Source organism: Vidua chalybeata, chromosome 24, assembly GCF_026979565.1.
Source record: "Vidua chalybeata isolate OUT-0048 chromosome 24, bVidCha1 merged haplotype, whole genome shotgun sequence".
In the NCBI taxonomy this organism is placed as follows: domain Eukaryota; kingdom Metazoa; phylum Chordata; class Aves; order Passeriformes; family Viduidae; genus Vidua; species Vidua chalybeata.
Window position 1 is genome coordinate 6,456,110 of NC_071553.1, and position 14,126 is coordinate 6,470,235.

The following is a 14,126-nucleotide window of genomic DNA, read 5'->3' on the forward strand; positions in this document are numbered from 1 at the left end:
TATAAATATATATACACAGTACCACTGCTGGGTCACTTGCAGGTGTGAGTGGATGGAGACCAAATCCCACTCTGGCAGTGCAGCATGAATTGCTCTACTGTTCTGCAATAGCAAATTCAAATTTCAGCCAGGCTCTTAACCAGTATTCTTCCATGAGAGAGGCTCTTCTTACCTAACCAACACCAAAAAAAGTTCCAAAAAATGAGCAGCTTAAATCCATCTGGGCCTTGGCATGTAGGATAAGAGAATCTATGGTTTCCTATTAATGCTGCTCCAATCCTCTTAATGAAGATATTGGGCTGGCTTGGGCACATTTATAGCTCAGGTCATTCTTTCCTCTGACACAGATAATGGCTGGGTTCAGAACAATTGGTCTGGCGTGCAGAAAAGCTGGTGGCTGCTGGGGAAAGGAAAGGGCTCTGAGTGTGCCAGAGGAGGGGCTGAGCCGTGGCTCGGAGTGCGCCGGACAAGGAGCGAGCCCAGGGAAGAGCTGCACTTTGTGTCTGTCACCAAAGCCAGAAATGAGCTCCAGGGGGAAGGGGTAAGCAGGAGAATTTCCATGGACACAAAGGATAAAGAGAATATGCTCTAAAAATATGGAAATAAACAATTCCTGCTCTTCTTAGCTTAAAGCTTTAAGAAGGAGATGTGGCAATAAGAGGAATAAGTGTGTATCTAGGTGCCTTCACTAATTGTCTCACAGCCTACAGAAGGCATTCCATTAATTTAATCCATCAGCAGGTTTTTCTGTGGAATGTTTGTTTTCTCAGGATTCCCTCTCTGTAGCTGTTGTTTTTCCTATGCCCCCTCTCACTGAAGCCCTGAGCAGCCCCCCCAGGCAGGTAATACAAGCCAGCATTGCAAAGATTAATGTTCCTTCCCCCATAATCCCTTTTTTCCCCCTAGAAAACTCTTCAGGACAGAGAATGGGGCTGTGTGTTGTGTGTACAGGGAACCTCTGCTCCCAAATTCTTTGACAGGGAGGTATTAATGTGTAGAAAGAGCCTGAGCCCCTGGAGTTTGCTTCTAAATAGGGCACAGCTCAGAACATCTGAAGGTCTCTGGGGCTCATGGGTGGGAATCTCCTAATGATCTTTAGTTATTTTTATCCGTGCCCAGTGCTCAGTGCTCTGGGGCAGAGGAGCCACTCTGAGATCTCCTGGGGAGCACACGGAGCTGCCAGGAGCTGGGCAGGGGAGGAGGAACAGAAAATAAAGCACAAAAAAGGGAAGGTGACATAGCAAGACACAGCATTGACATCAGAGAAAGGCACGAGACAGCGAGAAGAAAAAGAGCAAAGGACTTTGGCAGGGTTTTTCTTCTTTTCCTTCTGTTTTTATCCTGCTTTGTGGAGGAAAATGGGACAGCAGTTCACCAATGCTGAAGGGGAGCAAGGAGAGATTGATGTTGCAGAGCTGCAGGAATGGTATAAGAAATTTGTGGTGGAATGTCCCAGTGGGACCCTCTTCATGCACGAGTTCAAGCGGTTCTTTGGGGTCCAGGACAACCAGGAAGCAGCAGAGTATGTGGAGAACATGTTCAGGGCTTTTGACAAGAACGGGGTAAGTGCTGAGAAGGTTTTACAGTTATTTATTTATATATTATTATATATATAACGAGGGAGCAGCGAGGGCAGGAGAAGGAGCACAGGCTGGCCTGGATTTATCTCCTCAAATCTCCTCCTAAATTAAGGTCAGAATGTTCCCTTAAGGGACTAAGGGTGGATTAAAAAGTTGAAACTTAGGCAGTCACACTTTGAGACCCTCAAATAGCCAAGGCTCCCACATGGCAAAAATATTTCTCTGTTGAGGTAGAGGGGAAATTACAGTGCAGGAAAATCCTACTCAGGCTCCTTGTGTGCTGGAGGAAGTGTCAGTATCAGGTAGGAGCGGGTGGTTTGTAATAAAATATTGATTTTAGCTTTGCTTTCCAAAGGCAGAGGATGCTGAACAATTCAGACACTCTGGTTTTGATTCCCTTTGCCATATTTGTCATGAGACACCTGGGGAAAGTGGGTTTTGTGGTTTAGCCACAGTTCCTGCATCCCTGCACTGCTGCATGGGATGCTTTGGGTCTCAGCTGCCTTGGCTGAGCAGCTCTTGCCAAGTGCTCAATTATTCTTTTCCTGAAGCTCCTGATCCTATTCCAGCTGTGGGGATGTTTGTTCCTTGTATCAATACAGGAAAAGGGGCCTCAAGTTGTTCATCTCTGATCAACTCCTCTCCCTTAAGCTCCCTTTGAAAATAGGGTCCAAATCTCATTGAAGTGGCAGCAGAAGTCAGTTTGTGGGAAAGGATTTAAAAAGGCTGTGGAAGATGTCGGCAGGCCAGGCTTGTCTCAGAATTCCAAGTTGTGAAAAACCAAATTCCTACAAAAAATGAAAGGCTCAGGTCCCAAATTCCCTTATGAAAGCTGTGGGGAAAAGGTAGCAGAGCAAACTGTGCATAGAAGACGAAGTCCCATTCCCAATTCACAGGAGTTTTCCTAACAGGACAGAGACTGTTTTTAGCAGGGGAGGAGCCCAGCCTGGCTGCACAGGGTGTGGCTGTGCCTGCTGCTGGCCCTGAGCTGCTGCAAACCTTCCCTGGAGTGCCAGGCAAACCCCTGCCCCGTGCCCTGTCCTTGTGGCAGTTTTAACCCAGCTTTTCTGGAAGCTGTAAAGCACTTTTCCATCCACTTTCTACCCAGCCAAGGGTCACCAGCTGCTGCTTCTCTGTTGCCACAGGATAACACCATTGATTTTCTGGAATACGTAGCTGCCTTGAATCTCGTTTTACGGGGAAAACTGGAGCACAAGCTGAGGTGGACGTTCAAAGTGTATGACAAGGATGGGAACGGCTGCATAGATAAACCTGAGCTGCTGGAAATCGTTGAGGTAAGCGGGCATTGCCCAATCCCTTCTTTAGGCAATCCCTGCTCTTTGGCAATGTTCTGAGGTGCATGGGGCTCGTGATAATCAGGTTTCAAGGATGCTGTGGGGCTGAGCAGGCAGCCAGGCACAAGTACCTGTGCTCTTCCCTGAGAAGCACTGCTCATGCCCCGTGAGCACCTCAGGGAAGGCCAGGAGCTGCCCTGTGGGCAGCAGGGAAGGTGAGCAGCCAGTCACCTGCAGCAGCAGGTGTGAGAGCAGGGCAGCCTGTCTGGGCCACCTTCCATTACAGTTTTGAGGTCAGCCAAGAAGTGCCCACAACTGCGAGGCCACTGCTAATCCTCTCTCTGGGAAGACTTTAGACAAAACCCTTCAACCTAAGCAGCAAAGGTAACCAGGGACAGCTGGTGCCACGGGAGGAGTAGATAAAGCCTGGCCCTTTCCTGTGGCAGAGGGGAGCAGAAACTGTGGGTCAAAATATGAGCTGAGACAGGCTTGATGTGCAGCCTGGACACGGCTTCCCCAGGGAGAGGGCTGGCTCAGTCCAGATGTGCCTGCCTTTGGATGTCAGCAGAAAATCACACTCAAGGCCTGTGATTTGTCCCATCTGAAACTCTCCCTTTGTTCTTTGCAAAGGAGCCCTGAGGTCTGACCAGTGAGTGTAAGGAGAGCAGGAGGGCAGCAGCTTCACAGAGCAAATGAGGTAATTAATGTGCAGGCATGAGGCCAGAGGTTCCATTCCAGATCTGAGGCTGCTCAGGGGCAGATCTTTCCAGAAAGGTTAAACCCCCAGCCTTTGAAAAAGACCTTCACAGCGATGGATGACAGCAGAGTTCACTGCTTTTCATCTTCCAGTCCTTTCCCTAATCTGTGAGCTCCTTTCAGTCTATCTACAGGCTGAAGAAGGTGTGCTGGTCGGACGTGGAGGACAGGACCCCGCTGCTGACACCGGAGGAGGTGGTGGACAGGATATTTCAGCTGGTGGATGAGAACGGGGATGGTGAGTGATGGGTGGCACGGGCTGCATTCCTGCCTGGTGAGAGCTGCCCGGAGCTGGGCTGGCTGCCTTTGATCCTGGCTGGCCAGAGATCACTTGGCTCTCTTGTGTTTCTCACAGTGGACAGCTGGGCTTGGTTCTGCTCTGCTCCCCAGAGCCAAAAGAGTCTTGGTGGGGCAGGGAGAAATCTTTTTCGTTGTTATTCTGATGTAAATCACCGAGGAGTCGCTGCCGGGGCGGTCAGTTGTGGTGCCACCCTGACGGCCCCAGCAGCAGAGGGCAGGTCCCGGTGCCAGCACAGGGCTGGGTGAAGACACTGGCTCCAGTCAGACTTGCAGGGACTTGCAGGACCTGGCTGGCACGGGTCCTGGAGGGGCCGGGGTGAGCCCCTGCAGCAGCCGGAGCGTCCCGTGGGGTGGGGCCGCTGGGGACGCGCTGGGTCACAGCCCCTGCCTTGTCTTTCAGCTGCCTGGCCCGCAGAGCTGGGGGATCCCCTAAGATGGTCTGATTAGCATTTTATCTGACACTGAGGTGGAATGCTGCCTCCTCCTCTCTTATCTCCGGGGTTCTGAGTGCCCATCTGTGCCCTGCTCTCACCCACAGGGCAGCTGTCTCTTGACGAGTTCATTGATGGAGCCAGGAAGGACAAGTGGGTGATGAAGATGTTGCAAATGGATGTGAACCCCGGGGGATGGATCACTGAGCAGAGGAGAAAGAGTGCTTTGTTCTGAGAGATTGGGGTCTGACACAGCTGAAATGGTGATGCTGAGTCCCGAGTGTGACCCTTCCTCTAGCCTGGTAGTGACTTTCCTTTTTAATTCGAACTCAGCATCCAGATGAAAACCGGAGTGGTTTAAGGAGTCATCTCTGATGTAAAACCCACGTGCTGAGCCCTGCTGGTACCCAGGGACTATTTCTGGCCCATGAATAAGTCTTGCTGTGTACACAATTCTGTGTTTGCCAGCTCTGCTTTTTGGTTACACCCCAAGGAGCAAACTTGTGTTGGGTTCCTGCAGCAGAGCCTGAGCAGGTTTGGGGCTGGGCAGTGAGGGATGGAGCCGGCGGTGCTGTCTGCAGTGCAGGCTGGGGCAGGCACGGCTCCCTCGGGCACCCGCAGCACCAGCACGGGCAGCTGTGGGACGGGCAGGGGCTCTGCGTGTGTTTTGTGGCATTTACTGCTGCCCGTGGCAGATCCCTGCGGACCAACATGATAAAACCACCAAAAATGAGAACTGGATCGCAGCAGTGGCCAGGACAGCACACAGAGCCGAGGGAAAACGCGTCAGGGCTGGGCAGGAGGAGCAGCAGCTCCTTCCTCCCCTTCCTGGGGACCAGAGACTGCTCCTTCTGCCTGCCCAGAGGCCTGAGGGGCTGAGAGATGCTGACTCCAAACGCTGACACTTCACAGCCCCACTCAGAGCACAGAACGGCCCAGGTGTGACTCAGGAATCTTCACTCTGGAACAGCTTTTCCTGCCCTGGGAAGAGTGGATGAGCCCGGGGAGCTCCGGGATTTTCACTGCACTGGGAAGAGTTTAGTGTGGGAGCAGAGGTGAGGGAAGAGCAGGGTTTTGCTTGGCAGTGCCTCTGCAATGAGAGGATTTGTGCTGCTCCACTGGCAGGGCCACAGAATCAGAAATCATGGATGGGTTGGGTTGGGAGGAACCTTAAAACCCCTCGATTTCCAAGCCCCCTGCCCTGGGCAGGGATGCCACACCAGATTGCTCAAAGCCCTGTCCAAACTGGCCTTGAAAAGTGGAAAAAGTGACAAAAATTCCAGTACAGTGGTTTTACACTGGACTTAATTTCGCCCCAGCCTACAGATACAGCATTTACACAAGTTGCAGGCTGAGCTCTGCTGCTCTAACCCGTGTTTCTGCAGAGGTATGTGGGAAAACAATTTGAATCAATATTTTGATTCACCTTTTTTGGATTTACCGGTTCATTCGAAAGAAGAAAAACCCCCAGGAAAATACCATGAGCTTGCCTGTTCCATTTTAATTTTCCTATGGGATCAGTGGGCCAGGTCATACCAATGAAAAGATTTACAACCCCTCTTTTGTGGCCTTTAATTAGGACTGTAGTAGCTGTCATTAGCTGATTAGTTTGCTGGTTTGTGGTCTTGTCAGTTTACCCAGTGTTTAAATTCCATGGGGAAGTGCTCAGGATTACACACAATCAGTGCTAGAGTTCAGATCGTGCACATTTCCACTTTGAAATAGCCTTTCTATGAGTTCTCTGTAAATACTGAGCAGTTTGTGGTGTGCTGACTTATCAGAGCTGATTAGACTTGTGCTTTCTGCTGCTCTGAGGCAGCTGCTCAAAGCTCTCTCTGGTCAATAGTTTATCAGCTCAAGATCTGAAAGAAAAATCTGAGTTCTGACTTGAGAGCCTGGATGAAAACATTCACTTTTATTGATTTTCCAGCTTGTGAAAAAATGTTTTCATTGGAGGATACAAATCTCTAAGAATTCCTTACATTTCAGCATCTCAGCCGAGGTAACGCAGCCTGCTCCCTGCACGGATTTAGAGAGGCTGTTTAGTTCATAGAGCTGCATTTTGCTGGTTCACTGAAATGCTGCAGACTCTCCAGCTGTGCTCACCTGGTCAGCCCAGGCTCTGCAGGGGCTGCCGGGGGACGCCCAGGCCAGCAGCCCTCCCCTGGCGAGCACTTGTACAGATGTTGGTGGAAGTTTTGTAAAACACGACTTGAATAAAGAAATATTTATTAAAACCCTTTGTTTCCTAGAATCTGTTTGTTAATTAGGTGAAGAGCTGTGTAAGCACCTGACTGAAACTGTAGCCTGTGAGTGTGATATATTGAATTTAGGGGAGGAGCTGGTGGAACAGCTGGGTAAGACAGAGGTAAGGCAGAGATGACGATGCTGTTGCAGAGGCAGAGTAGGGAAGGAGCCTCTTCTGTTCAACTTTTGTGTGATGACAGCAAAAACCTGAGAGGATAATTCAAAAAAAAAAAAAAAAAAAAGTTTCTCAATGGAACTGGAAGCAGGTGCTTCAAAGGAAGGGAGCTGACTGCTGCAATCAGTGCCCCCAGGGTAGCCCTGCCAGGACTGAGCAGGACAGGAGCTGGATGGTTCCGGGTCCTGTGCCCTGGGAGGTGTGGGATGGAGGGGCAGGGGCTGCGTTTGTGTCAGAGCTGGCAGAAGCCGTGGAAAATTGTTCCTCTTATCAATTGTGTAATCTTTGGTCAAGAAATCGCAAGGTGCTTTGGCCGGGGTGCTATTTTAAAGCCCGGGCTATAAAGGCCCTGATCTCCTCCCCAGCTCCACTCAGCGCTCACACCCGGCTGTTGATGTCAGGCATTTGCATAATCCGTTTTCCAGACTTAGGGCCCAGCTCCAATTGGATTTGACTGATCGGATTTCTTTCTGCTCTAAACTGGGAAGGAGGATAGCTTGGAAAAGGCAAATGCCACTTGACTTTTCTGGGCTACCATCTGCTCCGTGTTCGGCGCCCTGCAGTCGGGCAATAATCAGGTTGGAAAGCTGGAGCTGAGGCTCTTGTTGAAGGGAAGAGGGAACAGGAGCCAAGGAGACATCTCATCCTAAAATACTCCGGGAGATGCATCCCTGGGGAAAGCGCTGAGCAGCAGGGATGGGAGGCTGAGGAGGAGAGAGGATCCCTGCCCGCAGCTCTGTGCTCAGCCCTGCTCCGAGCTGAGCTTTGGGCAGGGGCGGCTCCGCCGGGGCTCGGGGCTGCCCGGGCTTTGTGTCCAGGTCATTCCCGAGGCACCTGTGGGCAGGTTCCCCTCGAAAACGTCCTGTGGAAAGCCAGAGTGACCTCCTCAGCCCCGAGCTGGTCACTGCAGGCGCTGCCTGTGGTCTCTGTGGTTTTCTTACAGCACCTGTGCTCAGCTGTGCCATGGCAAAATTCCTTTCCTTTCCTTCCTCCCTTTCCTTCTTTTGCTCCCTTTCCTCCTTTATTTTCCCCCCTTTCTTTCCTTCCTGCCTTCCTGCCTGCCCTCTTCTCTCTTCTCTCTTCTCTCTTCTCTCTTCTCCTTCTTTCCTTGCTGTCCTTCCTTTTCCTTTCCTTCCTTCTTCCCTTTCTCTTCTTTCTTTTCTTCAAAGTGCACCTCAGGAGCGTAGAAAGTGTCTCAAGTGCTTCACCCTTAAAGATCCTGCACTCGAGGATGTTCCGGGAGCCGAGCAGCCGAAACCTGGGAAAGGGGCGTGGGGAGAGTCGGGCTTTAGAGAGAGAACGGATTTAGAGAGAGGATGGCTTTAGTGGCCTTTCCTCGCCTCTCGCATCGCGCTCCAGGTGTGTTCACAGGGCTGGTTTGGGGGATTCCCTCGGGTTTGGGGTCCCGGGGCTGTTTTGGGGGATTCCCTCGGGTTTGGGGTCCCGGGGCTGTTTTGGGGGATTCCCTCGGGTTTGGGGTCCCGGGTTATTTTGGGGGATTCCCTCGGGTTTGGGGTCTCGGGGTGTTTTGGGGCATTCCCTCGGGTTTGGGGTCTCGGGGTATTTTGGGGCATTCCCTCGGGTTTGGGGTCTCGAGGTGTTTTGGGGGATTCTCTCGGGTTTGGGGTCTCGGGGTATTTTGGGGCATTCCCTCGGGTTTTGGGGTCCCGGCGCCGATCCCGGCGCGTTCCCGCTGCTCCCGGCGCGGCCGGCAGAGGGCGCTGCGGGACGGGCGGACATGGCGGGAGCGCGGGGGGAGCGGAGGGGCCCCAAAAACCGGGATGGGGACAGGGGTGGGATAATGGGATGGGATAATGGGATGGGATAATAGGATGGGATGGGGACAGGGGTGGGATAATGGGATGGGATAATGGGATGGGATGATGGGATGGGATAACGGGATGGGATAACGGGGTGGGGACAGGGATGGGGACAGGGATGGGTCAGGGACAGCCCTTTTAGAACAACTTTGCCTTTGTAACTAGAGATCTGACTGGTCAAAGCTGCTTCTTGCTGCCCCTTGGGTGCAGAGGGGAGGCCGGGGGAAGCTCGGGCAGGGCTGACGGCGTCTGTGCCCAGGGAGGGTGCTCACAAAGCCCACGCTGAGCTCAGCTCCCTCCCCGTGCTGGTGCAGAGCCAAAGGGCTCTGAGTTTTGTGCTGGTCATCTGTGGGGGAGTTGGTTTTGCTGTAAGCCAGAGAGTTACACTGTGAGTAAACAGCTCAGCCCACCTCTAATGAGGGGTTGCAGCTGCTCCCTCTTGCAGTGCTGTGAGTGGACAAGTTGGCCAACAAGGGCTCCTGTCCAGGGTGCTGTGGTTTGTGAGCCCGAGAACAACCCCAGAGCAGCTGTTTCTGTACTTGTGAGAGCCACTAAATCTGTCCTGCTGGAAACAGAAGGGTTGATTGCAAGAGAGAAGAAGCGTGACCTGAAATAATATTGTAAAACATCTTTATTAGCACACCGTAGGACTGGAAGTACAAAAGCTTCCAGGTAGAACTCTGTCCAGTCAAAAAGACACACAGGAGAAATGGTCAGGAAGCTGCTTATGAATTGCAAACACCCAGTGCTAAATAACAAAACTCTCAGCTGGGCAAGAAATCCTTCCTGGTGTCCTGCGCTGCCTCAACACACCGGGGAGTGCTCCCGGGGGTGAGGAGCTCCCTCAGCCCGGCTGCCGGGGCCCTGTGCCCTGGGCTGGCAGCCCTGCCCGGGGGCTGCACCAAGGGGTGCCTGGGCTGACCTCCCGGGCACTGCCCTGACCCCAGCCTGGGCCTGGCAGGAATCCTCGGGCACTGCGTGCTCTGAGCTGAGTCCCACCCTCTGTAGCAGCTCCCCCCTCCAGAACCCACACAGCCAAGGGGGTCAAAACCTCCTGGTGCTCCTTTGCCAGCTGGGAAAACATGAACAGTCCTACAGCTCCCTCTCAGGCTACTGCATTGCTGGTTCTGCTTATCTGGAAGGACTTCCTTCCTTCCTTCCTTCCTTCCTTCCTTCCTTCCTTCCTTCCTTCCTTCCTTCCTTCCTTCCTTCCTTCCTTCCTTCCTTCTAGATGCTTCAGGGAGAAGTGTTTCCTTACAGTCCAGGAGGTTGTTAAAAAAAGGCACCATTCAATGTTTTTAATGCTTTTAAACATAGAAAAGCCACTGCATTCACCCCTCCCCTTTTTCTAGCTCATGAATGTTTTATCTCACATCATCACTAATCACTGCTGATTAATAATAGCGAGTGAAGGAAGGAGTGACCAGAACTGTTGATTGCTTGCTCTGGAAATACAAATGGAAGGAGAAGGTTTAAGTCTGCTTTTCCAGGACCCCTCTCACCGGGGCCAAGCCATGGGCAGCCCCTGCTTGGACCCTGCTGGGGGGGTGTTGGCCACAGCCTCGGTGGGAATTTTGGGGATTCTCGACCTGCACAGGCTGGTGCTGCTCCCCTGCCCGGGGAGCACCGGCTGTCCCCTCTCTGCGGGTCCGTGTGGGACGAGCCCAGCTCTGCAGCCCTCCCTGCAGAGGCCTCTCCTCTCGCTGCCCGGGCACAGGTCTGTCAGTGGGGAGCTGCGGCCCCACAGCCCCACGGCCCCATCCGAGCCGGCGGTGCCAGGGGAGGCCAGGGGAAAGCGTCCCGGGAGCTACGGGGCAGCCTGGGCGTCCTGCCCGCCCTCGTGAGGGTTCTTGCCGTCGTTCTGGATCAGGCGCACGATGTGGGTCAGGTCCAGGCTGCGGGTGAGGATGTCCAGCAGCATCTCGTCCTTCTGCACGCCCTCCATGAACTCCTCCAGGGACAGCTCGCCTGCAGGGCACGTCCACAGAGCTCTGTTAAACGCCGCAGCCCGGCTGCTCCCTGCGCCCCCAGGACTGGCACAGACCCTGAGACCGGGCTCTCAGCACCGTGCATGGTGCCCCAGAGCCCAGCACAGACCCACCCTGCAGGGGCTGTGGGCAGCGTCCCCTCGGGCAGCCCAGAGGGGATGGGGAGCTCAACCTCCACAGCGAGCCACCCTCTGCCAGCTCTCCCCATCCTGGTGTTTTGGGACATCCAGCAGCAGGAAGTGCTCTGGCAGCCCGGAGTGCAGGGAAGGGACTGCCCGAGGGAGGGCCTCACCATCTCCATTTATGTCGATTTTGTTGAACACCATGTCTGTGAACTCCTCCGCCGTCATCTTCTCGTTGCAGCGGTTGATGGATCGAATGGCCTGGAGGGGACGAGGGGCACAGGCATTACTGAGAGCTCTGCAGGTGTGTGTGCCCGTCAGAACAAGTGGCCAAATGACCAGACAGGAAAGGCCAAATGCTTTTTCAGGGCTAAAACTTGTTTTCAGGCAGTTAGGCTTCGAAAGGAATGAGTCCTGTCTAAAAGGCTGGAGATTAAATCACCTAAAAAGGCAGTGGATGCTTTACAAGATTTAGTGGGCATGCTGGGATAAGCCAGAAGCCATTCACCTCTGAAAACCCTTAGATTAAGTTCAAGTGCTTATCTCAGCCCCAGTTTCAGTGCACAGGGTTAAGCAGGCTGCCAGGAGAGGACAAGGGGTGCTGGGTGCCCGGGGCTGTGGGAGGCAGCTCCAGCCAGGGAGGCACAGCAGCAGGCTTGGGCAGTGGCTGCTAAGTGACCATGGAATTCCTGGGCTGGAAGCTCCCGCTGCAGCCTCTCTGTCTCCCTGCACCCCCTCTGTGGCAGGAGTGGAAGAGCTGGCCCCACTCACTTTGATGATGTTCAGCAGCTCAGCCCGGTCGATGCAGCCGTTCCCATCCACGTCGTAGAGCTTGAAATACCACCTCAGCTTCTGATCCACCTTCCCCTTCAGCACCAGGCTCAGAGCTGCCACATATTCCATGAAATCTATGTAGCCATCCTAAAAGCAGAAGGTTAGAAGCTGAGGTGAGATTAAAAGCAGAGTCAGGCAGTAAGGGATTGCCTTGGTCACTTCTGAAGTTCCCCCTGGAGCTGGTCCCTCCACCCTGAGACCAGAGGCTTGTGGAGCACAGTGGTGAAAGCCAAGGTTCCTCCTGAATCTGTGCAGAAATGTTGTGGAATGATAGAATTATAAAATCATAAAGGCTGGGAAAGGCCTCCAAGACCATCAAGTCCAGCCTTGGACCGTTCGATGTTGGGAAGGCAGGGACTGGGTGGGTGGATCTGGCTTGGGGACTGGGAGCTGGCCTGTGCTCAGGGAATTAACACGCCAGGCATTAATTACCAGCCCAAAGCAGCGGGAATTCAGAGGTCAGAGAGGCTTATGCAGATGAACCCTGATAAATCACCCAAGCTCATCCTGCCTGCACACACCCGCAGCTCCCTTCTCCTGCCAGGGGTCTCATTTCCAGGAGAGGAGTACGTTCAGAAGTGACCCCAGCACGCTGCTGCCATCTCGGGCTGGGAAGGTGTTTCTCTGTGCCTGTGCCATTTCTGCTCCCGCTCCACGTCTGGAGCACAAACACTTTTATCTGTGCCTTTCCTCGCGGGTGTTTGCCCACCCCAGCTCGTGCCGCGGTGTTTGAGTGTCCGGCTGGGCCCAGGACGGCGGCACCGCTGCAAAGCTGCTGGCATGAGCTCACAGCCACCAAAGTGCCCCCAGACACTGCCCGTGACGCTCACAGCTTCCAGGAGGTTGTTGGAATGCCTCCTGCCCACCGCGGAGCGTTCCCGGGCTGTCTGAGGGAAATGGCTCTTGCTGTGCCCGTGTGGACGTGGCACCGGGGGCACGGTGCGTGCTGAACCCGGCAGAGCTGGGCCAGCAGCTGGGTCCAGTGGTCCTGGGGGCCCTTTCCAGCCTCAGTGATTCCACGATTCCCACCACAGACCTCGGGCAGAGCGTAAGCCAGGGTTTGTCAATGAACAAAGGCACTGCCCGCGGGCCAGGGCCTTCCAGAGGGGATCATCTGCTTTATCCCACTGCTGCAGGAGCCAGATTAGGTACAAATAACTGCTAAGCCCCGTTCCCAGCAGGATTTCCTGGGCATCAATTCCCTTTTCAGGCATGCATTCAAACACGGGCAGTGAGCAAGGGAAAGGCCAAGGCACAAACCAAACACCTGAAGGATTTAGGGCCCGATTTGCATTTTTGTCAATGGGATTAATGCCACTAAGCCCTTTGGGTTGCCATAAAATAGATTCCTCATCTCACAGGAGGTGCAATTTGAGGTCATTTGCAAGTAGAGGAGGATGCAGTTTCCTGTTGGAGACACAGCATCCATCTTCTTCCCAAATCCCTGCTGCAGGACTGCATTCCCAAATCCCTGCTCTGGGACTGCATTCCCAAATCCCTGCTGCAAGACTGCGTTCCAAATCCCTGCTGCAGGACTGCATTCCCAAATCTCTGCTCTGGGACTCTGGGGTCCAGCACAGCCACAGCCTGGGCTGCAAAGTCTCTCCACAGGGAGCCCGAGCTCCCTATCCCATGGCATAAAATCAATCCCAGTGCAATCCATTTACAGTTTCAAACAACACAAACAGCCCCAGTCCGTGCTGGGGACTCACTGTCCCTGCATGAATGCAGCCCTTGTCCTCACAGTGGCTGTCACAACATCCAGCCTTTCAGGATTAAAGGGCACTTCATTTTAAAGGGATCAAAGACTGCCAGATAAAAACCCACTGTTTTAAAAGGAAAATATCAGTTCTGGGAGAAGCCTCTGTGTCCTTGCAGGGCAGGCAGTGGGTGAGGAGTTTTTTTGCTGGCATTTTTCACGTTCCAGAACTGATTCTAGATTTTATGAGGCCGCAGTGAATCAGGCTGCACTTACCCAGAGCAGTTTCCCTCTCCCACCCTGCCAGCCCCAGCACACGGGATCCCAGAGCAGAGCACGGCCCCTCCCTGCACGCCCGAGTGGGAAGGACAATATTTACCTTATTAAAGTCAAACGTCTCAAACATTTGCTCAACGTATTTGTTCGCTGCCGGACTCAGGTTTTTCAAGCCAAAAAACTGTTTGAACTCGTAGAGGGTGAGCTGGCCAGAAGGACACTCTGTCATGAACTTCTTGTACCACTGGTGGCACTCGGTGGTGCTCAGCTCCTCCACGGTTTTCCCGTCCATGTTCCCCATCTCCACACCACGTGCTGGTCCCTTTGCAGCCAAAAACGGAGGCTTTGTGAAATTTAGGGGAACAGAAATCTCACAGTTCTGCCTTCAAAGCCCAGACGTCCCCAGCAGTGCAGGGTCAGGGCATCAGGAGAAGCCGAAGTGCCTGGTGCTGTGCAGATTCCAGCGGCGATGGACACAGGAGACTCGTCTGCCTGGGAAAACCCAAAAGCACAAAACCCTCTTCGGAGGGGAAGGTGACATTTAAGTACCCAGCAAATCCCTCCCCAGCCAATGAGGCTCGGAGGGGTGGTGGGCTCCTGCAA

General features: G+C 53.5%; 2 protein-coding genes across 2 annotated transcripts; one reads left to right on the forward strand and one right to left on the reverse strand.

Moving 5' to 3' along the window:
• The first annotated feature begins 1,358 nt into the window (after nucleotides 1-1,358).
• On the forward strand, nucleotides 1,359-4,763 carry GUCA1B (guanylate cyclase activator 1B). Its single transcript, XM_053964025.1, has 4 exons — nucleotides 1,359-1,562; nucleotides 2,726-2,875; nucleotides 3,755-3,869; nucleotides 4,470-4,763. Exons 1-4 carry the CDS (start codon nucleotides 1,359-1,361, stop codon nucleotides 4,595-4,597), a joined length of 597 nt encoding a protein of 198 aa, XP_053820000.1. The 3' UTR covers nucleotides 4,598-4,763.
• Nucleotides 4,764-9,837: 5,074 nt separating this feature from the next.
• GUCA1A (guanylate cyclase activator 1A) lies at nucleotides 9,838-13,981 on the reverse strand. Its single transcript, XM_053964031.1, has 4 exons — nucleotides 13,627-13,981; nucleotides 11,486-11,635; nucleotides 10,885-10,975; nucleotides 9,838-10,572 (listed from the first exon to the last, which is right to left on the reverse strand). Exons 1-4 carry the CDS (start codon nucleotides 13,822-13,824, stop codon nucleotides 10,412-10,414), a joined length of 600 nt encoding a protein of 199 aa, XP_053820006.1. The 5' UTR covers nucleotides 13,825-13,981; the 3' UTR covers nucleotides 9,838-10,411.
• Between the last annotated feature and the right edge of the window lie 145 nt (nucleotides 13,982-14,126).

Bases quoted from the DNA above. Each gene is read 5' to 3' on its own strand.
- GUCA1B (XM_053964025.1), top strand. From the start codon at position 1,359: ATGGGACAGCAGTTCACCAATGCTGAAGGGGAGCAAGGAGAGATTGAT. The intron at 2,876-3,754 runs GTAAGCGGGCAT...AGCTCCTTTCAG, and splicing joins AGCTGCTGGAAATCGTTGAG to TCTATCTACAGGCTGAAGAA. The intron at 3,870-4,469 runs GTGAGTGATGGG...TCTCACCCACAG, and splicing joins GGTGGATGAGAACGGGGATG to GGCAGCTGTCTCTTGACGAG.
- GUCA1A (XM_053964031.1), bottom strand. From the start codon at position 13,824: ATGGGGAACATGGACGGGAAAACCGTGGAGGAGCTGAGCACCACCGAG. The intron at 10,976-11,485 runs GTGAGTGGGGCC...CGTCCCCTCCAG, and splicing joins AGCTGCTGAACATCATCAAA to GCCATTCGATCCATCAACCG. The intron at 10,573-10,884 runs GTGAGGCCCTCC...CGTGCCCTGCAG, and splicing joins AATCGACATAAATGGAGATG to GCGAGCTGTCCCTGGAGGAG.